Below are 23,603 nucleotides of genomic sequence, written 5' to 3' on the forward strand. Positions count from 1 at the left end.
CCACTCACTACTACCCACTAGACTCTTTATGTTTAGTTTGTAAAATGAATTCATTATAATAATACTGTGGGAACATTATTTATTAATAAGTAAATTACACTGAATTGTATTATGAACAAACCAAAAAAAATTAAAGAATGACGCAAGTTTTTTGTTCTCGTGTTGTTGTTAAACTAGTCACTAAATCTTCTGCAATTAGCAGTTTGCCTATCAAATCTATTTAAATGATTTTTTCTTTTTAATTAGCTACTGTAAAGTGTAAACTCCGATCCGGTCCGGCCACATGACTCTCATGATGATTCATCTTGGAAATATGATTTCTCCGACTCCAAGACTCCCTATACGCAATATTATTAGATAAGAACAAGGATCAGGCTTTGTGTTCATAAGTTTTGGTAATGTATATATATATATATAGGAAAAAGTGAGAAAGAAACAAAATAGTTATTGTTTTGTTTTGTTACCTGTATGATCATGATGGCTGCTTCCTTATGTATGAGCTCATTGTACCCTTGGCAACCATAATTCTGAACGCAACTTGGGCAACCAGTTTCAGCTGAGCAGCGGCAAGACTCTAAGAGATCAAGAGCCGCTTCTAGAAGCTCAGTGAACATTGGACGGATCTGCAGAGCAGAAATGTTCAAGAGTTACTTATCATCCAAATTCAACAAATAAATCTTTTGAGATTTTTTGCTTTCACAATTTACCTTGGCGGAGATGCCAGTTCCTCCACGATGACGATCATATAGTAAGATTCTTGATGGGAAATAGCGTTGCTCTTGCGGATTTGGACATTCTGGAGCCAAGTCTGAATAGCTGCAACGCACAAATAGTGGAACAACGTGGAGAAGAGCGTGACAAGCGGCATGTAAACCAGCACGGAATGACAACTTATTCCCCTCCACTTCTGATTTTACTGACTCAGGGACTTGAATCCAAAAAGCCTATTTATTATCCATAAATCAGATTTAAAAATCACAATGCAAAGAGTAAGAGTATGTGTGTGTGAGGCTGCAGGTTGAAGACAAACCTGTGATTGGTAAGAGTAACTTGGGAGTGAAAGCTCAACATCATCAATTACTTCATCGTTTTTTCTTCGGATACGAAGAAATCCAAACCACTTTGTTGTCACTCTACATGCATTGCTTTGTGCTGTTGTCCTATTAAGTTGGTTCTTAAGAGCCTTTAATACGTAAGCCTGAAACATAAACTTAGCAATGAATTTATACTTACAGTTTTACCACCAGTTACATGGATATCAGTGTAATCCCGAGTCCTGGTATAGTAGTCAACGTCTGCTAATTCACACAAAGCTATCTTTTCTTTTGTATCCAGACTCGTGACCAGATAGGTCCCTCCTTGGTTCATATAAACAGCTCCTTCATATACCTGGAAAAAGGCTTTGCTTTCCTCGATTTCATCGAGAAGATCTTCACTTTTTTTTTCCATGACTCTGTATCTTACCGTCTCTATGGCCCGGATAGAGACTTTCTTAGTAGGCTTTTTCTGAGAAAATGTTAACCAGAAAAGTAGCAATGAAACTAGGTTTTGGGTTGTATTTTTCAAAGTAACTGCTCGGATATTTACCTCTCGACCAATATAGGTCCATATTCTAGAAGCAGAATCACGGGATGGATCAAAACTCAAGTATCCTTTGTTCCTGAGTGACCCAAGAGCGTCGCTTATGCCAGCACCAAAGTGTTGTTCATCATACTGCAAGCTCAACGGATGCTCAAGAGCAGCACAAGCCAAATGCTGCACAAGGACCTACAAGAAGAAAAGTATCAAAGCAAGTCAGTATAATCTCAGCTAGAGTTAGTTGGCACAAGAATCCAAACAGTATACTACTAACCTGCTCGTTTTGAGAATCAATAACGCAGCACTCAATTGGGCTACGAAAGAGTTTGTTCGGGAGCTTCATGAAGTATTGATCAAGCGGACCAGCAAAGGCAACATATACGGCAAGAGAAGGCCGTTGTCGTCTTCCAGATCGCCCGGCTTGCTGCCAAAGACTGAAACTCAAAAGTGATCAGTCATTGTCAGCTGCACCTTATGGAATTTCAGTTCTAAGAGAGAAAATAAAAGAACCAATCAAACTGATTTACCTGGCAATACTGCCGGGAAAACCTAAATGAAGAGTTACATCGATATGACCAACATCAATCCCCAACTCAAGTGCGTTTGTTGCAGCAATACCACAAAGCTTTCCACCAAATAAATCGCTCTCTATTTTCCTCCGATCCTGCAAAATATTGAAAATATTGATCTGGTAAACGCAATTCATCTACAAACAACACCAAAGTTCAGACACATAAAAATAGAAAATGTACCTCAGCAATGTAGCCACCACGATATGAGGATATGGCTTCAACCAAATGAGGGGCAGTCTTTTTTAGAATTTCACGTCTGCGGCATATTTAACGGATGTCAAACTCCATCAATCAAATACTCTAGTGTGATTTGTTTTACTACCAGCGGTAAACAAGAGGACTTACGTCAAACATAAAACAAGTTCACAGAGTTTGCGAGATGGACAAAAAGCAATGCANCCTTTCTATTATAGCAGTTTTAAGATCTCTTAAGCATACAAAAACTCAAAAGAAAAGAGACAAGATGAGTAACCTTGGTCGGAAATAANGACTCAAAAATTACCTTGATGGTGTATCGGCAGCAGTTCCATATGGTTTACCTGCAGCAGCTTCACTACTGCTCACGAATTTCGAACTTTCTTCAGGTTTCTGTGATACAATAGATTAAGGAAACATTGAGTAAATAAAGTTTTAGAATTGGTTACAAAAAAAAAAAATCAAGGAAACTGAATTATACACTTGTTGGAAGAACTGATGGATTCCACAGGACAAAAAGCTTTTCAGAGGAAGGACTTCCATCATTTTCTATCAGCTCGAGCTCAGATAGGTTTGCAAGCTCCTACACCAATAGCAAATCACGTTTTGATCCAGTATGATAGATTTGGAGAGGCGAATATTTTATACAGATGATTGGTAATGTAGGCCTACCATGCAATGTTGTCGAGGATTAGCAGAAGTTGCAGTGCAAAATATGAAAGAAGGATTGACACCATAAACTGAAAAGTAAGATATGTTTGATCAATTCAAAGTCTAAATGGACGAAATTCGTAATGAAGGCTATATTGGTTTAACCATGGGATCAGTATTGCACCATGAGAGCACAGGCGGCGAAGTCTTCTCAATATAAGGGTTGTGTGGCAGCCAAATGGTCCCTTGTAAGTATGGGCTTCATCGATCACAACATACCTGAAATAATCAACTTAGAACTTAAATCATTAACGATATATTGGCTTGTTCCTCTCTAAACCAGTTCATGTCTTGCAATGCTTCCATTGAAATTAGTCAAACTTAAAATGAGAGGACATATATAGGAAGATGTGTTACCTAAGGTTAGATAAAATCCGTCTAAATTGTCCATGGAGAGGCATAATTGACATATGTAACATATCGGGATTTGTGATCAGCTACATGCATAAATTCCAATAATGTTAGACTTGTTAGTTAGAGAACTATGTCTTCGGAATTCAGATGAAACTGAGTGAATGAATCACTAATCTATTGGGGAAAAAATGACAATAAGACATTACCAGTCTAGCATTACTCCTCAGCCTTGTTCTATCCTTATAAGGAGTGTCACCATCGTACACTCCCATGTTTATGCTTTCTTCGTATCCTTTTATCAAATCAGACAATGCTCTTAATTGATCCTGAGCTAAGGCCTAATCAAACAAACAGAGAGTCCCTTTCTATTATAGCAGTTTTAAGATCTCTTAAGCATACAAAAACTCAAAAGAAAAGAGACAAGATGAGTAACCTTGGTCGGAAATAAGTACAAGGCACAAGAATCTGTATCTTTGCACAATTCCTCAAAGACTGGCACATTATAGCAAAGAGATTTTCCACTGGAAGTCATAGTTGCAACCACAACATTCTTCCCAGACAAGGCTGCTGAAATTGCTTCAGCCTGATGGCTGTAAAATTTATTGAGTCCAATTCGTTTCAAGGCAGACTTGGTGGTTTCTGAGAGCTCATCTAACATTTCGACGCAGGCAGCTTTTCTAGCATTGATAACTTCAACATGTACAACCTGTCCTTTAGATCCAATACCATTCCTGAGATGTTCGACCATCTCCGATGGTTGCAGTGAATTTGTGTCATGACACAAAGACTGGGGTTTACGAGAACCAGAGAAAGAAGTGGCTTTCCCAGCCTCTTTAGCTTTGTTTCCACCAAAATCTCTACCTTCGCTGGCAAATTTAAGCATGTCCTCCAAGGAAATAGCTATTCCACACTCACCTCTATTCTTTACCAACACTGATTTGATTGACTCCCACAATTCAGACTTAAAGGAAGTCTCCCGTTTTTTCATGGCACTAAAGACCTTTGCAAGTGAAGTTTTCTTACGACCTGGTTTTACATCTGTCTCCGGATAATCAGCTATAACTATAGCATTCTCATGGTTCACAGCTTCAAAGTCATCAGTGATAACCTTTACAACCTACAACAACCATTGCGAACAACCATTATGGTTACATACAAAACATTTAGTCACAAAATAAGTAAGTATACTTGAAAAAAAAAGATATAGAACAATCACCTTGGGGCATATAACTGAGAGATTCTTAACATCTTGTATACCAACACGAACTCCAGACATTGCTAACCGGAAAAGAGATTCCTTCAAGCGGTTTATATACAACTTCTCTCCCATTGATTGAATAAGAGACGAAAAAAGATTCAGAAACGCGAATGTCTCCATAGACAACTTCATCCAATCTGGACAAGAACACAAAGAGCTAGTTCTTGTATCCCATGACATCAAGCATTTTGTAGAACTTGGAGATGTCAAGCAATTCCTAGACTTCAAAACCCCAGCAAGCTTCTCTGTTTTCTGACCCTTAAATGCATCATTACAATCAGACTCCAAAACACCATCAAAGAACCCATATGGACACGCTTCTTGATCCCGTTTTCGTTTCTCCCCAACACAATGGTTCTCAGCTGCTTTACCGTTTTCATCTTTCAAGGTTGAATATTTTGGAATCCTCACAGAAGAACTCAATGAGGGTTTTGATAAATCGGGTTTTGGATTCTGTGGATGTTCCTTCTTAACATACGGAACCAAACTCACGAACTCACCGTCATTGTTAACAACAGCAGCAACTCTACTCTTCAAACTCAATTTATTTTTCTACAAAAGATAAAAATTCTAAATTGTAAACGATTCAAAAGAGCATGGATATTTCCCAAGAAGGGTTTGATAAGGGAAGAAACAAAAAAACGAAACTTGTAATCATAAGCATTACCTTGAAATACAGATGGAAATTGGGAAAAAAAGAAGCGGGAGGGAAAGAGGATTTTAGGGCAATCTTAAGGTCATGGATTGTCCCGTCGGAGGAAACGTGAACGGTCGTCGATTCGCCGGTAATGCTTCGGACAGAGATCGCAACAGTGTCTCCGCCGCTGCTTCGTCTCTCGCTCGCCATTACCGAACTTTTACTCTTTTTTTCCTTCCATTAACAAAGAAAGAAGTTTTTATTTGTGAGACTTTGTTGGGCTTTCAAACCGACATCGTATTGATGGGCTATGGCGCGGGATTTTTTGACACAGGTTAGTGGATTCCGCACGTGCGAACTATTTTTATAATACGATCTGAAATTCGGATATATTATTATATGTTCGACGGAGACATCATCATCATACATGCTCATAATTTGAAGAAACAAAAACTCGAGTTGCGTTCATTGATTTAGGGGAAACCATAACTTTGTGTTTCTTCTCCAATTTTTTTCATGGTACAAATCTAAATACACCTAAAAACACAACCAAGGAGTGACAAATCCTATAAAAAGGTACCTCAAGATGATTAATATGTAAAGGCTAGTGATTGCAGGTATGCTCGTGCTTTAGCAGCTATAGCCAGAGATTCTTCATCTTCTCGTTCCTTTGCGGTAGTCACAGCTGCAATATAAGCTAATCTTGCTTCTTCCATTTTCCTCAGTTCAGTTTCATCTACATCGTCCTGTTGTTAATGCATTTTGCAGCTTTAGATATTACTCCGGGTAAAAAGATAAAAAAAAAAAAAGAGAGATGATCGTAGTGTGGTTTATGACTTACAAGATATGGAAGATGATCAAATTCATATGGTCTTGCATCATAATCCCTGCCGGTTATCTTGGAATCGGGTTTCGCCAGAGTTTCGAATACCCGAGTGAACGTAGAGATTTCTCCTTCAAGAGTATTTAGCTGTTCTTGAAGCTTGATTGCCTTCGTCCCTGATGTCTTTGCTTCCCATTGAGTCTTCTCAAGGTCAGCTTGCTTGTCTGCAAGTTTGATCTAGTGGAAACAGCGAAAGGAAGCTATCAACAAGTGAGGTAAGTGCAGAAGCAAACTGAGTATTCTCCATTTTGTTTAAAACCAAGTAAACACAAAGGAAAAATCTAAAGACAGATAATTGAAAAAGGCTACCTTTGTGTCCGATAATTGTAACTGCATAGACTTCATCAACATGTCCTTCTCAGCAACCAATCGCTTTGTTGCTTCAAGCTTTTCTTGGATATCGTTTACCTGGTTCTTTGACATTTCCATTGACTTTAAAACCTCTTCTTTCTCCGATAATTTTGTCTCCAAGTCATTCACTTGCTCTCTTAGTCTAGTAAGTTCTTCCTTTTCTGCACCAGCCAAAGCCTTTGTGTTTTCACCATCTTCCAAAGAATTGTTCATAGCAGCATCACTATTGCCCTCAGGGTCTCTCTTCTTTTTTCCTGGGACTGTTTGAGAACCATTTCTTCCCTTTAGATCAGATACATGCAAATACAAGTGAATAAGTTATACAGCCGAGCATTGGAAAAACATTGAGTAAACATTTGGCAAGGAAAATGAAAACCCAAAACCACCCAAAGAAGTTTATTTAACCAAGTTTGAAAACACCAGTGCTCCAAAAAACAGAGATCCATCATTACAAGAATGTACATCTCATAATAATAACTAAAAACACCTATAACCCCTTATGGATACACAAATTATGAGTTAAGTCATTATCCAAGCTGATATCAGCTCATACCCCAAAAGGAAAAGATAACAAATTCAAATCATTAATTTGAGTACCCTACCAGTGTTAACCCAACCAAGTCGAAACCAAACACTACAAGCCTTAAATATAACCTATGCAACAGTGTATGGATAAAATGCCATAAAGAGATGTGATAAAGAGATCAAACAAGACAAGAAGATTGACATCTTACCCTTCTGGACAAGGAATCTTTAGAAGGCATCTTAGTGTAGATCATGGAACCACGCCGCTTAAACGAACTCCTTTCTTTATGTTCCTAATAGCGTTCAAATGAGAAGAAAGCTCATCAAAAAATATTTCAACCTAAAAATTAAAATCTACAAACTTATTCAGAAATTTCAGATTTTTAATGTTCAAATTCATAACAATTTCTCTGACATTTTACACATATCGACATTTTCCCCCAAATGAATCCGTCAAAATTACTGCAAATTTCTCAAAATTAAGAAACCAAATCCGTCTAAAACACTGACATAATTTCGAAATCTCCCAAATGAATCAATCACCAAATCTGCAATCCCCTCGAACCCCAAAGATATTGAGCTCTGATAACTCGAAAATAAATAAAAATCTATACCATGTAATGCTCGATAAGGGGAACCATCTCAACGAGATCTTTTAAGAGACGACGATCTAGATTCTCGTTACCGGAGTTAGTACCAGCGACAGATTGGTGAGGAGACAGTCGGAGATCGTCGTCGCCGGCAAGCCACGAGCTATCATCCCCAAATCCAGAATCGCTTTGCAAATCCACGAAATGCTGCTGCTGCTGCTGCTCATACATCTTCTTCACCTTCCTCCTCAATAGATCTGCTTCAGTGATTAGGATTAGTCCTCAACAACCCCCAGAGGTCTGACCAGAGAGAGACAGATAGACCCAAAAAAAAAAAAGAAGACTTTGGATTTTTATTCAAAATAAATTCATTCTTCGAGTCTGAGCTTTTTTGGATCTCAATCTTTTTTTTTTCTCCAACGTTCATCTGAAACAACCAACTTAAGATTACTAATTTACCCTCATCATCTTTCACAATTCTCTGGATTTACCCATGACTTTTTGAATTCTTTCCTTTTAAACCATCTCTTCCTTCTTTTACTTCCCTTAATTTTAACTTTTCAACATTGTTATGCTTTGTTTAAGTTTGGAAACTGATAATTAAGAATCATGTAATAGAGATTTCATTTTTTATTTTTTCAGTCACCAAATAGTAAATAACAATCATAATGTACTTATTACTTATTTATTTCTTTCTTTTTGGGCAAACCCAAAGCGGCTAACGATAGCATTAGCATGGTTGAAAGGAAGCCGAGCCACGGTGGAGGAAGAAGAGGATCTACTTTCGCGGAGTTCTATCTACTTTCGCGGAGGATCCGACTATGTCTTTCCCCTTATTACGAGCTATCGTCGGAGGCAATTTTTCGGAGGAAGAAGAGGATCCGACTATGTCTTTCCCCTTATTACGAGTTATCGTCGGAGGTCTATCTTCTTCTTCTACTTTGGCTCCCTTCAAGTTAGTTGGATCCATTCTCCTTTCGTTGCCACTAGGAATGTTTACTCNCCTACCAGTGTTAACCCAACCAAGTCGAAACCAAACACTACAAGCCTTAAATATAACCTATGCAACAGTGTATGGATAAAATGCCATAAAGAGATGTGATAAAGAGATCAAACAAGACAAGAAGATTGACATCTTACCCTTCTGGACAAGGAATCTTTAGAAGGCATCTTAGTGTAGATCATGGAACCACGCCGCTTAAACGAACTCCTTTCTTTATGTTCCTAATATAGCGTTCAAATGAGAAGAAGAAGCTCATTAAAAAGATTCAACCTAAAACATTGAAATCTACAATTTACTCAGAAATTTCAGATTTTTATGCTCAAATACATATCAATTTCTCTCACATTTACACATATCGATATTTTCCTCAACATGAATCCGTCAAAATTGCTGCAAATTTCTCAAAATTAAGAAACCAAATCCGTTGAAAACACTGACATAATTTCGAAATCCCCCAAATGAATCTATCACCAAATCTGCAATCCCCTCAAACCCCAAAGATATTGAGCTATGATAACTCGTAAAAAGCGGCCCAAGAGAGTTAGAAAAAAAATTACCATGTAATGCTCGATAAGGGGAACCATCTCAACGAGATCTTTTAAGAGACGACGATCTAGATTCTCGTTGCCGGAGTTCGTACCGGCGACAGATTGGTGAGGAGACAGTCGGAGATCGTCGTCGCCGGCAAGCCACGAGCTATCATCCCCAAATCCAGAATCGCTTTGCAAATCCACGAAATGCTGCTGCTGCTCATACATCTTCTTCACCTTCCTCCGTATAATAGATCTGCTTCAGTGATTTAGGATTAGTCCTCAACAACCCCCAGAGGTCTGACCAGGGAGAGACAGATAGACCAAAAAAAAAAAAAAAAAAAAAAAGAAGACTTGGATTTTTATTCAAAACAACTTCATTCTTCGAGTCTGAGCTTTTTTGGATCTCAAGTCTTTTTTTTTTTTTTTTTCTCCAACGTTCATCTGAAACAACCAACTTAATTTACTAATTTACCCTCATCTTCTTTCACAATTCTCTGGACTTACCCCATGACTTTTTGAATTCTTTTCTTTTATTTTTATTTTTTTCTGATCAAATTTGAATTCTTTCCTTAATTTTAAGGTTCCCTTGATTTTAACTTTTAACATTATTATGCTTTGTTTAAGGTTCCCTTAATTTTAACTTTTAACATTATTATGCTTTGTTTAAGTTTGGAAATTGGCAATTAAGAATCATGTAATAGAGATTTCATTTTTATTTTTCAATCACCAAATAGTAAATAAGAATCATAATGTACTTACTGTATTTATATATTTTTGGCAAAACATACTTATTTACTTATTGGATGTGGGAAATTCTGATCGAAAACGAAATATAGGCGCCATAGTTGTAAATCTCAATAATACAAGGTCCTAAAACGCGCTCAAGGTAAGGAGGTCGTTTCAATTTAACATTGGTAAAACCGTAAAAGTAAAACAAAACAAAACCAAAAACAAAAAAATGTTACTTTTGCTACAAGGTCCTACATTGCCCATATATAAATATATACGTATTCCAACCATAACTGTAAAAACCCTAATTCGAGAGAGATACTGATAAAGAGGTCATGGAGAATAACCGTTTTAGAAATTACGAGGAGGGAGATGCTACGGCAAGAGTAGAAGATAGACCTCCTCCCTTCCCTTCGACGATAACTCGTAGTAAGGGGAAAGACATAGTCGGATCCTCTTCTTCCTCCACACCATGGCTCGGCCTCCTTCCAACGAGGCTACCATTGCCAGCCTTGGCTTTGATACGGATGATGAGATTCGCCCTTTTCGTCCGTCACACTTTTACAATTTCAGATCCCTTGATGAGGAGATAAGGCAGTCAGTTGCAGCAACCAGTTCAGAAGACATAGTCGGATCCTCTTCTTCCTCCACCGTGGCTCGGCTTCCTTTCAACCGTGCTAAAGGTATCGTTAGCAGCTTTGGCTTTGATGCTGAGGAGGAGAATCCCTCTTTTAAGCCTCCTTCCAACCATTGTATCGTTAGCAGATTTGGCATTGATACGGATGATGAGGAGAATGGCCCTTTTAAGCCTCCTATCGTTCCCAGCCTTGGCTTTGATCATACGGATGATGAAGAGAATCGCCCTTTTAAGCCTCCTTCCAACCAGGCTATCATTGCCATTGCCAGCCGCCTTGGCTTTGTTGAGGATGAGGAGAAGCTCCCTTTTAAGCCCTACCACTCTCATTCACACTTTTACATGGATCGCACAGCCCTTTTTGAGGAGATAAGGCAGACTTATGGATGCTGATGAGGAGGATGTTGCTAGTAAGATGATGATGATTTATGGAAACACTTTGCCCTCGGTAATTGAGAGTGTTTCTCTCTTGCTCCCACAATTCACCATTCACTCATCTCTTGGTTTTGTGTATTGCTTTGCTTTCTCTAGTTTCTGTATTTTTAGTTGAGGGTTTTCTAACTGGGCAATTCGGCTGATTTGGGGCTGTTATGGGTTTGAGGCTGTGAGAGGAAGATGGTGGATAGTGTTTTCTTTTCTTCTACTGCTTTTTTATCATGCACAATTATTGATATAGATTTTGCCCTGCCTAACCATATTGACATGCCTAATTGATATGTGGCCTCCTTATATGCTGCTTGTGTTCTCAGCTCTCTCCCTCTCCCACTGCTTTTGTGTTTAGTCTACCAACTCTATTTTCTTCATGCAGTGTAACTCTAGCATATCGATATTGCCTATAACTTCTTGTATAATTTGCAGTTATAGCTCCTTAAAGTTAGTTGGTGTATACGATAACAGTGCTATTTTCAGTGATGAGATATCTATACCATTACAATAAGCTATAGTAACAAACAAACCAAACAAACAAAAAATAGTATTGCATACAAGTAATAAAAATGTGAGAAGATAATATATAGAGGGTAACAAATGATTTCGCATAACAGAGGAAGCTTCTCGAAAACATTGGAAGCCTTCCCCTTAATAATGATATATTCCTCAAAAGAAAGATAAAAAAACCTCAAAAGAATATTTGAGATTATGTTCTAAAATGCGGTTAGCACAACCGGGTCGCACTAGTCTTCTTCTTAGGTCTCAAAAGATTATGGACCCACGAGATAAAAAACATGATTTTCGAATGTACAAAAGAAACAATCAAGATATAGCTAAAATAATAAACTATCATCCCTTTTTGAGATAAATATATATATATATATATATATATATATATTAGAAAAAAATAAAACAGAGGAATCAACTTTGGTGTTTTTACCGGATGTGTGTGTTTGGTTTTTTGTTTATAGAACTTCTATGGTCCCGTCTTGAGCCGTTTTGGTTTCCGAGTTTGCTTGACATCCTCGTTTCTGGTTCGAGAAACTGGTCCTCGAGCTTCATGATCCTATCAGTAGTAAATAAAAAGCACAAACTATCATGATCCAACCCAAAACAGAATGTGTTTGAAATTGAATGAAACGTAAAGAAAAATAAAGAAACCTTGAATGAAGACGCAGATTGTTTAGCGAGCTCGATTTCAACGGAGATGCTTGCTTTCGTCAAGTCTACCCCTGAATTCTCCAATGCTTCTCTCAGTGTTTTCACTAATCTGCTCCACATAAATGTTATCAAAAAACAGAGAGGTAAAAATACCTTTTTGTTTTAACTGTTACAAGATCAAAGAAGAGGTCTTTAGTTTACCCTTGTGAGTAAACACTTGAAATACTGATGTTACCCTCAAGAATNTTTTCGAATGTACAAAAGAAACAATCAAGATATAGCTAAAATAATAAACTATCATCCCTTTTTGAGATAAATATATATATATATATATATATATATATATTAGAAAAAAATAAAACAGAGGAATCAACTTTGGTGTTTTTACCGGATGTGTGTGTTTGGTTTTTTGTTTATAGAACTTCTATGGTCCCGTCTTGAGCCGTTTTGGTTTCCGAGTTTGCTTGACATCCTCGTTTCTGGTTCGAGAAACTGGTCCTCGAGCTTCATGATCCTATCAGTAGTAAATAAAAAGCACAAACTATCATGATCCAACCCAAAACAGAATGTGTTTGAAATTGAATGAAACGTAAAGAAAAATAAAGAAACCTTGAATGAAGACGCAGATTGTTTAGCGAGCTCGATTTCAACGGAGATGCTTGCTTTCGTCAAGTCTACCCCTGAATTCTCCAATGCTTCTCTCAGTGTTTTCACTAATCTGCTCCACATAAATGTTATCAAAAAACAGAGAGGTAAAAATACCTTTTTGTTTTAACTGTTACAAGATCAAAGAAGAGGTCTTTAGTTTACCCTTGTGAGTAAACACTTGAAATACTGATGTTACCCTCAAGAATTTCCTCATCTTCTACTTCTTCTTCTTCTTTCAATGGCTGAGTTTGACTCCGAGAACTCGGGGTTGGCTCTACGGCTTCTGATGACGCGACTCTTGTGTGGAACTGAGGTACAGGATTACCCGCAATCACAGGAGAGAAAAAATTGTTGCTTTGAATCGACAGTGGAAAGGTCGTTGCGGATGTTGGATGATCGATAGCAACGCCTTGAGCTGTTGCAAGTACCGGAACCGGAATGTTGTTCTTCTCTTCTTCCAGTTTTGGAGCAAAAGCAACGGTTCCTTCAGGTACCAGCTGTTGAATGTTTCTCTGCTGTAATGTAAATGGTTCAAACAGATTAACATTACATGGATTGTTTGTTTTCAGTTTCCAACCCCGTAGAAAGAGAATGAGGTATGGTTGGAAAATTTGAGACTGTGTTTACCCAATTCAATAGCTTTGCAGGTTCGTGATTCCATCCTTGGTAAGAGGTTTCGTACTTGTCTGCTTTCTCCTGTAAGAACTGAATATACTCGATAACCTGCATAAAGTTTCAAAAGAATATATTTTAGAGATTATAAAAATGAGGAGACAGAATCTTCTGTTACATAAATTTTGGCGGAAAATCATAGTTATACCTCTAGTAAGAAGGAGGCCTTGTCCCGCTTTTGGTCACTGTTAGGTATTAGTTGTCTCAACATTTGAAATCTGCAATAGGGATCCATTAACAATGTTTGATTAGTCTTGCCTCTCTGCTGAAAAACTCTATAACCAACTCCGCTTTTGCTACACATATCATATCTATGAGTACAACATATTCAAGACTTACCTATCATTGATCTTACTCCTTCTTCGTTGCTCTGTAGCAGAATGTTTAGACCTAGGTGTGCTCAGCTTTTGATCGTTACCAGAGCCTCTCACATCTGCTTTTACCCTCAAATCCACTGTAAAAGACGAATCAATCAGATCTTTAAGCTGTAACGGTTAAGAAAACGTAAAGCTGACTTTTGGAAATTACAAACCTCTGTGGCTTTGGCTAGTCGAAGAGCTTTCTTTCTTCATAAGAAAATCGTCTTCATCATCTAGATCATCTTCTTGTGAACTTCCTTTTGCTGACCTTATCATGTCCATGAAGCTCTGGCTCTTAAGCCCAGATCCTCTGCAACCAAAGTAAAACCTTAGTCGATCTTCCTTTTAAGACCATAGACCGAGTGATAGAGGAAAGAGAAGAGTTGAGACTTACTGAGAGGAAGAGCGAGAACTGAAACCGCTCATATGGTTATTTGTTAAAGACTGGGACCGTCGTTCCACCACTGGCCATTGTCCCACAGTAGCTGCAACATCAGCTATACATTAAGAAAAGAAAAAAAAAAACTAATATCATCATTTCATGTGGTTTTCAAAACACGTGTAAATAACATCATGCTATGAATTTTCTAGTTACCTCTCATGTTTGCTCTCTCCCCAACATTATTCTCCTTCCTTGTCTGTCCCTTCTTCACAGAAGCAGATTCATCCCAGAGAGTGAATCCGCTAGCTGCAGCAGCGTAGGAGCTGCAGTTAGAGTTTGAATTCTCGTCCAGAATCCTGTTTCTTTCATTACCACCACCACTAGCTTGTGCAGCAGTAGTGAACATCATCGGTGGTGACGACTCCGGCTTAGGAACTCTCTGATGATGATGATGGAAATAAGGAATGCGGCTTATAGTGTAAGTCCCTATACCACCAGGAAGCACGTGCTGAAGAGGTGGTGGAGGTGCAGGTGGAGGTGGCTTCTCGGACGCAGTAGTGGGAGTGTTGATCCTACTAATCACTTCTTTACCACCAACACATTCTAACGGTTGAAGAAAATCATGGGTTTTCAAGTGACTACCTGCTCACATAATAAACGTTGAAAGAGATTTATTGAGAGAATGTATTCGAAGGCGAGCCATATATATATACGGGACATGTGTAACCCCATAAACGGTCCCCAAAATTCTGTGGGCTTAAAACAGAGTTGGGCCCATAAGGACCCCAAGAAATTAGCAATGATCCATGATTCGTCTTAAAGTCAGATCAGATGCACGCGCGCAGAAGCGGAAAAAACGTGACGCCTTTAAGAGAATCTAAATAATAATAATAATTTTTTTTTTTTTTTGGGTATAAGAAAAGGGTAAAACGGTAAAACTAAAATACCTTGAGAGGAAGGTGGTGGTGTAGGCTTTGGATCTGGGTGGACGGTTGAATGACTGCAGAGCGATAAAAAATCATGTGTTGGTTTTCTCCCTGTGGAAATTCTTCTTAATTATTTCAACATTAAAAAAAAAAAAAAAACCCAAATAACAAAACAAAAAATAAATCTTGTAAAAACTAAACTCTCTGACACCATAACTGATAAAATAGTGTTACCTTCGGTTTTGAAGGGACGAGGTTGAGGAAGCTCCATGAACAGCAGCTTCGACAATTTTTGAATTTTTTTTTAAAAAAAAACAAAACAAAAGTTATAATTTGTGCGCGGGAATTATCAGAATTGTGCAGCTTTCTCGGATAATTCTTGGCAAAATCGAGGGAATTATGTATCTAGCAGCTCAGATCTGCGACTTGTATCAGATAATTCAATAGAGATGTTGTCTTCTCCGATGGTCAAAGAAGCGGAATTGAGCACAGAAGGCTCTGAATTATGCTTTTCCCCCGAGAAAACTACTCGAATTCTGGTCAAATTCCAGCTCGATTTAACCGAAATCGGCCTCCGGTGCAGCTTTCGCCGAGAATTGAACCGGAATTCGACCGGAAGAATCGTCGGAAACCACCAAATTCGTGGATTTGATAGATCTGTCCAACAGAATTGAATAACAAAAGACAAGAATAACCATAATTCAGTAAAGTTCATAGCTCAAACCAACTCAATTTCGCATAATTCAAGTCAACCCATGAGTATAACTGTATAAGTCAAAATCTAACCCTAAATTTAAACGAATGGGTTTAGATTTTAGAGCTACAAAGGCGTACCTTCTTCTACAACGAATCAAACCACAATTGTATGAAATCTTGGTTTGAATTCCGAGATTAAACTCTTCGATCTGATCGGGAAGAAACCAAAAAAAGATCAGCCTGAGAGCTTATCTCACTCTCTCTCTCTCTCTCTCTCTCTCTCTCTCTCTGTTTTGAGAGGAAAACGAGAAGGCGGAAATGTTTTATACAGTCATTATAACGCTCCCCGTTAAAAAAAAAAACACTCCGTTGTTTAAACGACGTTAATCTAACGGAGTCACGTGGTGGATGTCTCTTGGTTAGTTGCTTTCTAGTGTAAGGTAACAGAGTGGGTTTATCCGTTTAGCGGCGCTCTTTTTTTTTTTTTTTTTTATAAAGGTAACAAAAATAATACACACACACGCACCAGATTTTACTTATTTATTTATTGCTTTCTTTGTTTCGTTTTTGGTTTAATCGATGTACAACACAACACAACACTACTACGCTTTTGTTTTGTTATCGTGTTCGACGATCCCCATTAATATTGTTCCTAGTTTTTAATACTAGTATTATATTGTTTCTAAGAATTACTGCGATAATCAATTATTGCTCGTATGTACTTTTACATTATTTAAATTATTTGAAGTTTTCTATATTATTCGTTAGTCTCGGAAAATTTTTTTATTGTAATTTATAGCTCTATAATCATAAAATCTTTTAACCGAAATCACATCGTCGACTCGAGGGATCATAATTTGCTAACATAACTTTTTACTCATTTGTTTTCCTGCTAAATAATACTATGTGACATTTATATTCATTGACTCTACCAATTAATGGTCATTTTTCAATATTCGTTGTCGGCAATTGAAACTCACATGCAGGCTATTAATTAAACTCTCTCTTTTTTCTTTTATAGGCATGCATACGAAAAAAAAATATGTTCATAATAGTATACTACAATCATGGCGATCTATCGAACATTAAATCTTCACGGATTCATAATTCAATACTCCAATTAATCAGCTTGTAGTTGTTGGTGACGTTTTTCTTTTTTTTATTTCCTATTTTCATTACTATAAGCTTTTGGCGTGTCAACGCACTCTTTTTTATTTTTTACTATATAAATTACGTACGTACGTCGACTAATATTCGTCGATGTAAATGCAACCATACGAAAATCAGTAAAGTAATTAAAAAAATGGGGAGCTATCTGATACTACTAGTGTTCAAGTCCTCGGATATTCTTGTATTTTCGCAAATTTAATACACCAAAACTTAAATGAAGCAAAAGAATAAAGTTGATGAAACCATGTGTTTCCTCATCATTTTCTACCTTTTTCTATAATCAAAAATGAAAACATAAGAATTGAATCCTTATAACAAATAAAAAATGTTTACTAATCTTGTGTCGCTGTTTAGAAAATCATGCGTATAGGATTGATAACATAAATTTCATACACACTTCAGCTGCTTCTGCACTTACTTCATCTATATCCTGATCATTTTAGACAAGTTCGATTTAAAACTCCGGAACAATTATAAGGCCTAGCTAGGTTGGCTAGAAATGGTTACCGGTTTACGAGCTGACTTATATCTAAACGTTGCAACGATACTTATTAATTTTGTAGTAAAAATTGTGCAATCAAATGATGGAATATAGGGGGACAAGTATGATTTTGTACGTGTATGCGTCTATGTGTTTGTGTGAGTGGGGATATATCATATATGTATGTAACATTAGGTGGAACAAAGACAGCGATTCTTTTGTACAATGCCATTAACAAATTGTCAAAAAACCATAATCAAGACTCTGATCATGTGAGCTAAACCCATATTATATTTAGTTGAATGCCACTTGTTACAACACTAATTAACTTATTCGAAATTAAGTAAACAAGATACAATACAATACACATATATTTTAAAAATTTAGCTAGCATTTACTTAACTTACATATGTCAGGGTAATTTGCCCAAAAAAAAAACATATGTCAGTGTATGGACGGATTTGAGTTAATTAGATATTAGGAAAAATATTTCTTAAACCCAAATATAATCAAATATTTATATTCCATTTGTATTCTAACGAATACTATATTTAGTATATTTAATATTCGAATTGAAAAAAAGTATTGTAAGTATATAAAATATTGATTTCAAGTTTTCGCATAGTTCTTTTTCTCTTTCTAGTAACTCTGAGACGGAGCCAGATATCCGGCTAAATTGAGGGTCTCTATATCCGTATTTGTATCCGGCGGATGTGCAATTCTATTATCTGTCTCTAGTTCCGGAAAATGGGATATCCGAACATCCAGATATCCGTTAAAATTTAGGATATCCACAGATATCCGGATCCGATCGGTTAGTCAATTTTTTTTTATTATTATGAATACTACCTGTTTTAGTAAAAGAAACAATACTAGGGATACCAAATACATAAGATTTATGTTTGATACATCAAATTACCAACAGTTCAACAAAAAAAAAAAAGCAAAAAGTTCAAAAGATTGATGTATCTTGATGTCCCTCTTCCTTGATATCTGAAAAAGAGAGAAAAATATGTGTTACATATATGAAATTCATAATAACATCTAGAAAGACTATTCTGATTTTAGAGGGTAAAAAATCTAAGATTACATCATCCTCACACACCCATTAAGCTTTGGTCATGGCTGTAAATTTGAAGTCTTCACTTCTATAAATAATAAGTAGCAATCATTAGTACTTGAAAAGCTATAAAAATTCACAAACCTAGAAGATATATAACAAAAAAAAAAGACATATTACCAGATTCAATATACTCAAGCTCAGCAACTATTTCTTCCACTCTTAAATCTTCATCATTGTCACGATACCAATCTTGGGTACAAATCAAAGCTTCCACAACTCTTGGTGTGAGGGAACTACGAAAGCGATCTAGTACTCGACTACTTGTACTAAATGCAGATTCTGATGCGACTGTTGACACAGGTATGGCCAGCATATCTCTTGCCATCAGGGACAAAACCTTATATTTAGATCTAGTTGTCTTCCACCAATGCAATATGTCAAAATCAGGATTCTTTCGATCCTCTCGAATATCATCCAAATAATACTCCAGCTCTGACTTTGTTGAATCAGCCTCTACACTTTCCTCATCATCAAACATCTCATCCATCATTACATGTCTCTGTGTTCTGTCCTTAGAACGATCTAACCCTGAATTTACATTACCTTCGGATCCCACTGATTCTTGTAATTGCAAAGATGTATAATNTGAAAAAGAGAGAAAAATATGTGTTACATATATGAAATTCATAATAACATCTAGAAAGACTATTCTGATTTTAGAGGGTAAAAAATCTAAGATTACATCATCCTCACACACCCATTAAGCTTTGGTCATGGCTGTAAATTTGAAGTCTTCACTTCTATAAATAATAAGTAGCAATCATTAGTACTTGAAAAGCTATAAAAATTCACAAACCTAGAAGATATATAACAAAAAAAAAAGACATATTACCAGATTCAATATACTCAAGCTCAGCAACTATTTCTTCCACTCTTAAATCTTCATCATTGTCACGATACCAATCTTGGGTACAAATCAAAGCTTCCACAACTCTTGGTGTGAGGGAACTACGAAAGCGATCTAGTACTCGACTACTTGTACTAAATGCAGATTCTGATGCGACTGTTGACACAGGTATGGCCAGCATATCTCTTGCCATCAGGGACAAAACCTTATATTTAGATCTAGTTGTCTTCCACCAATGCAATATGTCAAAATCAGGATTCTTTCGATCCTCTCGAATATCATCCAAATAATACTCCAGCTCTGACTTTGTTGAATCAGCCTCTACACTTTCCTCATCATCAAACATCTCATCCATCATTACATGTCTCTGTGTTCTGTCCTTAGAACGATCTAACCCTGAATTTACATTACCTTCGGATCCCACTGATTCTTGTAATTGCAAAGATGTATAATATTCAAATAATCTGTCTAAAGCGTTTGTGATCTTGGTAATCAAACAACTAGCCTCAGAGTTAGGATAAGTACCTTGAATCATCCACTTTACCCATCTCATTTTGTATCGCGGATCAAGAACTGCAGCAACATAGATCATCATGTTTGTATTGTCAAAATTGCCCCAATACTTATAAAACTTGAGCTTCATTTTTTCAGCCATAGCTTTCTTGTATTCATCCCCCATTGTGTCCATCTTCATAATCATCCAGCCCACACCGAATATTTCTTTCATATATGTATTGCCAGTTACATATTTAGATCCAGAAATATTCACAGTTGCATCATAAAAATACTGCAAGATAGGTGATAAAGCAGTTGCATAAGCCCAATCACTATCACTTGGTGCAGCCTTGCAGATCTTAGTAAACTCTACAACATACTTCTCATCTTCTAGCTCCAACATATAAACCCTTTCTTGAGAGCCACAGCAGATTGTAGCATTAAAAATGTGGAGTTCCATCTTGTCTCAACATCTAAGCAAAGACCAGCCTTTGTCTCAACCTTTTGATGCTCTAAACATTCCCTAAACCTTTTCAGCCTACTTGGTGAAGATCTAACATACCTAACAGCTGATCGGATCCTTAAGATTGCACCATGTACCTCTTGAAGACCATCTCTCACAAAGATACTACCTTTATAGTTTCTAAAAAACTTTCTAAGCTTGCTCCTTTCATCTTCAAAAATCTCTAATGCATCTCTAGTCACAGTTTTGCGACAAGGCATTACAAAAAGTGGTTGAGATATCTGCATGAAACGTATGAACCCCTTATGTTCAACAAATCTGAAAGGTAACTCATCCATGATAATCATTTCTACCAATGCTTTGCGACTTGCAGACGGACTAAATGCTACTAAAGACGACACTTTACTACTAGCTCTACCATCTCCTTGATTCCGATGAAACAAGGTTGACTGTTTCATTTTTCCCATCCCTTTCACCATCAAGTTCTTCCTGAGGCATCATTTTGCATGTTTTAAGGTGACCTCCCATTGCACTAGTTGTGACACCATCCTTAGTTCTACAACTAATCATTCCAGAACAATGCATACACTTAGCCTTACCATATACTTCAGACTCCACAAAATGCAACCAGACTATCGACTTCTTCTTTGATAGTTCAGACCCAGAAGCTGTTGAAAATTTTGTCTCTTCAGTGTTCTCATGCAACTCAGGTTCAGCACTCTCATCCGCATTGCCGCAATTGCCTGTGGATTTTGTAGTTTCGGCTTCCATCTATACAGAAAAATAAAAGCACACATTCATGTCAACAACACGTTCATGTCAAGCACAATCAAGTTAATCTGTTGATATACTCTCATAAGGGTCGAGATTAAAATGAACATAACCAGAGTTGTTTTAAGAAAAAGATCTGTTGATACTTGATTAAAATAAACACAATCAAGTAAATCTGTTGATACTTGATTTGAAACCATGAATGGGGAGAGATTTTTCTTACTTTTCAAGAAGCTCCAAAGAAAGATCTGTAGTAGAAGAAGCAAGCCGCAAGTTTTGATCCCTCTTTATTCTCTTTCGCAAAATCGCAAGCAGACAACAACAATGGCGTAATTTTTTTTTCTGGGACAACAGCTTGACCTAATGTCTCCACTCTCCAGTCTCCACGAGCTTTTGTTACTTTAGTTAATTAAAAAAAACAAAAAAAAATTGTTGATAAGTGATGGAAAAACGATGACATGTGTTTTATTGGGCTTATGCCTTATGGGCTCTAATAAAAATAGTTGGACGTTGTTGTTTATAAACTATTAACCAAGCCCACATGTAATATAAACATAAATACACAACTACTTCGGATATCCGGATATCCGGTTCTAGTTATTTTAACTATCCGGATCCGGATCTGGCCGGATCCGTAAAACCACTATCCGGATCCGGATCCGCTTATACCGGATATCCTATTTTCCGGAGCGGAGCATGGCGGATGCCGGATCGGATACCGGATCCCGGATAGTAAGTCTCAGGGCTACTTACCAGTATAGTTTACAATTAATTAGGTTTATCTTACAATTTATTATTTATATAAACATCAAAAATATATAGTATGCATCTTTCAAAACAACTTATTAAGTTTGTGAAAAAACTCTTTCAAAATTTTAACTAGTTATAACTAATATAAATGTATAAACATATATAGATATATATATATATTAGTATATCACATTAATCTCATTTTCGTGTCTCTTGGGTTGATTGTAAACTCATGAATCCAAATATTCGGTCATATCTATATATTCATGCCCACACGCATATGATTCCGACCCAAAGTTAACTTTATTCAAACATAAGAATGAAAAGTTCATGATGGATAGGAATTACATAAGAGCAGAGGAAAAATTACCTTCCCCTAATGCGTACAAGCTAGACATTAATATATGCCCATCACTTGTTTGTTGTAGTTAAATCTGAAAATAGAAATATAAAATAAAAGGTGCACAAAAAAAAATATATATATATATATATATATATAATAAAAATTAGAGAGAGAGAGAAAGGTGAGGCGAGGAACTATAGCTAAATAGTGTTGGATCACATGAGGAGGAAATTAGTACAAAATAGGGAAAGAGCAAAAAACAATAACACATCCCCACATGCCCTCCACTTTGTCTCGTGAGTTGTTAGGTTGTGCTTAAACACGCTTTATCTCATCCTCCTTATATTCTAGTAGTATATATAAAACCATGAATTGTATTATAATTAGTGATCAATATCACTCGCAATCTCATAGTTCTTTGATGATATGTATTATTTGTATTCAATATTCGATTTTTCTCTAAAGCATAAGAAATTGGTTAGATACATTTAAAAAAAAAAAAAAAACAAACGGATTTATCAAGAGTTTTTTTACACGTTTTGGAGAAAGAAAGGAATATTACAAAAGGAAAGTAAAAGAAAAACGAAATGGTCAATTCAAGTGAAAAGAAGAAGAAGAGGTTAGTGTGACGTCGTTTTCATGGTGTGATGTGTGCCACGTGAACTGACTCTGCAACTCACGTGAGAAAAACACTGTTGTATCTCAAGCGTCAGGACATAAATAGATTTTCGAACATTAAGATCAAAGGACGATTTAGTAATAATACATCTTGACTAGGAACTGTTTATTTGATAGGGAGAGATTAAAAATGCCACAAACCGACCTATCCAGTTCTCCTTAACCATTCGTGGTTCGGTTGGCCACAATCATGCTCTCATCGTCGTCTAATATATAATTCAGTCAATAAATCAAATTATTATCTCCCATTTTATGTTTTTCAACATATTAATTGCCCATTGTATATTCAACTTGAGTTTGTAAAAAAAGGAAAAAACGTATAAAGTAGGTTTTACACACACAAAATAAGGAAAGTTTTAACTTTTAAGTATGATTGCTGTAACTAACTCGTACTACTGACTTTATCTAAGTAAAATGAAATACTTAATTTAAAGCAAACGCTTACATAACACTATTTTTAAAAATGAATCTTTAGGACATCCATACAATACCATGTTTTATTTCCTACGCATAAAAGTATCTATAAAATTAATTCTTAAAATAACGCATGTAAAAGAAAAAATCATTCACGGAATCGCAAATCACTAAAAATATATATACAAATGCATGGGTCGCATATAATTAATCAATTATCATGTTATTATGTAGAATAGCTT

At 36.6% G+C, this 23,603-nt stretch overlaps 3 protein-coding genes across 7 annotated transcripts; all 3 read right to left on the reverse strand.

The window, feature by feature from the left end:
* Positions 59–5,968, reverse strand: LOC104737887 (uncharacterized ATP-dependent helicase YprA-like). The gene is made up of 21 exons (XM_010458139.2): positions 5,886–5,968; positions 5,336–5,539; positions 4,627–5,220; positions 3,844–4,527; positions 3,617–3,748; positions 3,414–3,493; positions 3,181–3,275; positions 3,018–3,085; positions 2,827–2,928; positions 2,653–2,738; positions 2,589–2,593; positions 2,496–2,550; positions 2,331–2,406; positions 2,106–2,242; positions 1,853–2,012; positions 1,588–1,767; positions 1,234–1,506; positions 1,031–1,198; positions 708–944; positions 465–623; positions 59–338 (listed from the first exon to the last, which is right to left on the reverse strand). The coding sequence occupies exons 2-21, from the start codon at positions 5,513–5,515 to the stop codon at positions 291–293; spliced, it is 3,519 nt and encodes a 1,172-aa protein (XP_010456441.1). The 5' UTR covers positions 5,516–5,539; positions 5,886–5,968; the 3' UTR covers positions 59–290.
* Positions 5,749–9,546, reverse strand: LOC104734828 (tropomyosin alpha-1 chain-like). Of its 2 annotated transcripts, none has more exons than XM_010454482.2 (5): positions 9,215–9,546; positions 8,795–8,878; positions 6,498–6,821; positions 6,147–6,365; positions 5,749–6,051 (listed from the first exon to the last, which is right to left on the reverse strand). In XM_010454482.2, the coding sequence occupies exons 1-5, from the start codon at positions 9,413–9,415 to the stop codon at positions 5,896–5,898; spliced, it is 984 nt and encodes a 327-aa protein (XP_010452784.1). In that variant the 5' UTR covers positions 9,416–9,546; the 3' UTR covers positions 5,749–5,895. The 2 variants fall into 2 exon arrangements, with proteins under 2 accessions (XP_010452784.1, XP_010452782.1); XM_010454480.2 differs by lacking the exons at positions 8,795–8,878; positions 9,215–9,546 and adding exons at positions 7,274–7,357; positions 7,679–8,049.
* On the reverse strand, positions 12,399–16,128 carry LOC104734831 (transcription factor BIM1-like). Of its 4 annotated transcripts, none has more exons than XM_019235163.1 (12): positions 15,965–16,128; positions 15,365–15,787; positions 15,152–15,204; positions 14,418–14,846; positions 14,217–14,319; positions 13,996–14,132; positions 13,803–13,917; positions 13,612–13,681; positions 13,419–13,514; positions 12,954–13,306; positions 12,753–12,861; positions 12,399–12,657 (listed from the first exon to the last, which is right to left on the reverse strand). In XM_019235163.1, the coding sequence occupies exons 4-12, from the start codon at positions 14,611–14,613 to the stop codon at positions 12,568–12,570; spliced, it is 1,269 nt and encodes a 422-aa protein (XP_019090708.1). In that variant the 5' UTR covers positions 14,614–14,846; positions 15,152–15,204; positions 15,365–15,787; positions 15,965–16,128; the 3' UTR covers positions 12,399–12,567. The 4 variants fall into 4 exon arrangements, with proteins under 4 accessions (XP_019090708.1, XP_019090707.1, XP_019090706.1 ...); XM_019235162.1 differs by having other exon boundaries at positions 14,217–14,307; positions 15,152–15,241; XM_019235161.1 differs by having other exon boundaries at positions 12,954–13,303; positions 15,152–15,241.

This window comes from Camelina sativa, chromosome 13 (genome assembly GCF_000633955.1).
Source record: "Camelina sativa cultivar DH55 chromosome 13, Cs, whole genome shotgun sequence".
NCBI lineage: Eukaryota > Viridiplantae > Streptophyta > Magnoliopsida > Brassicales > Brassicaceae > Camelina > Camelina sativa.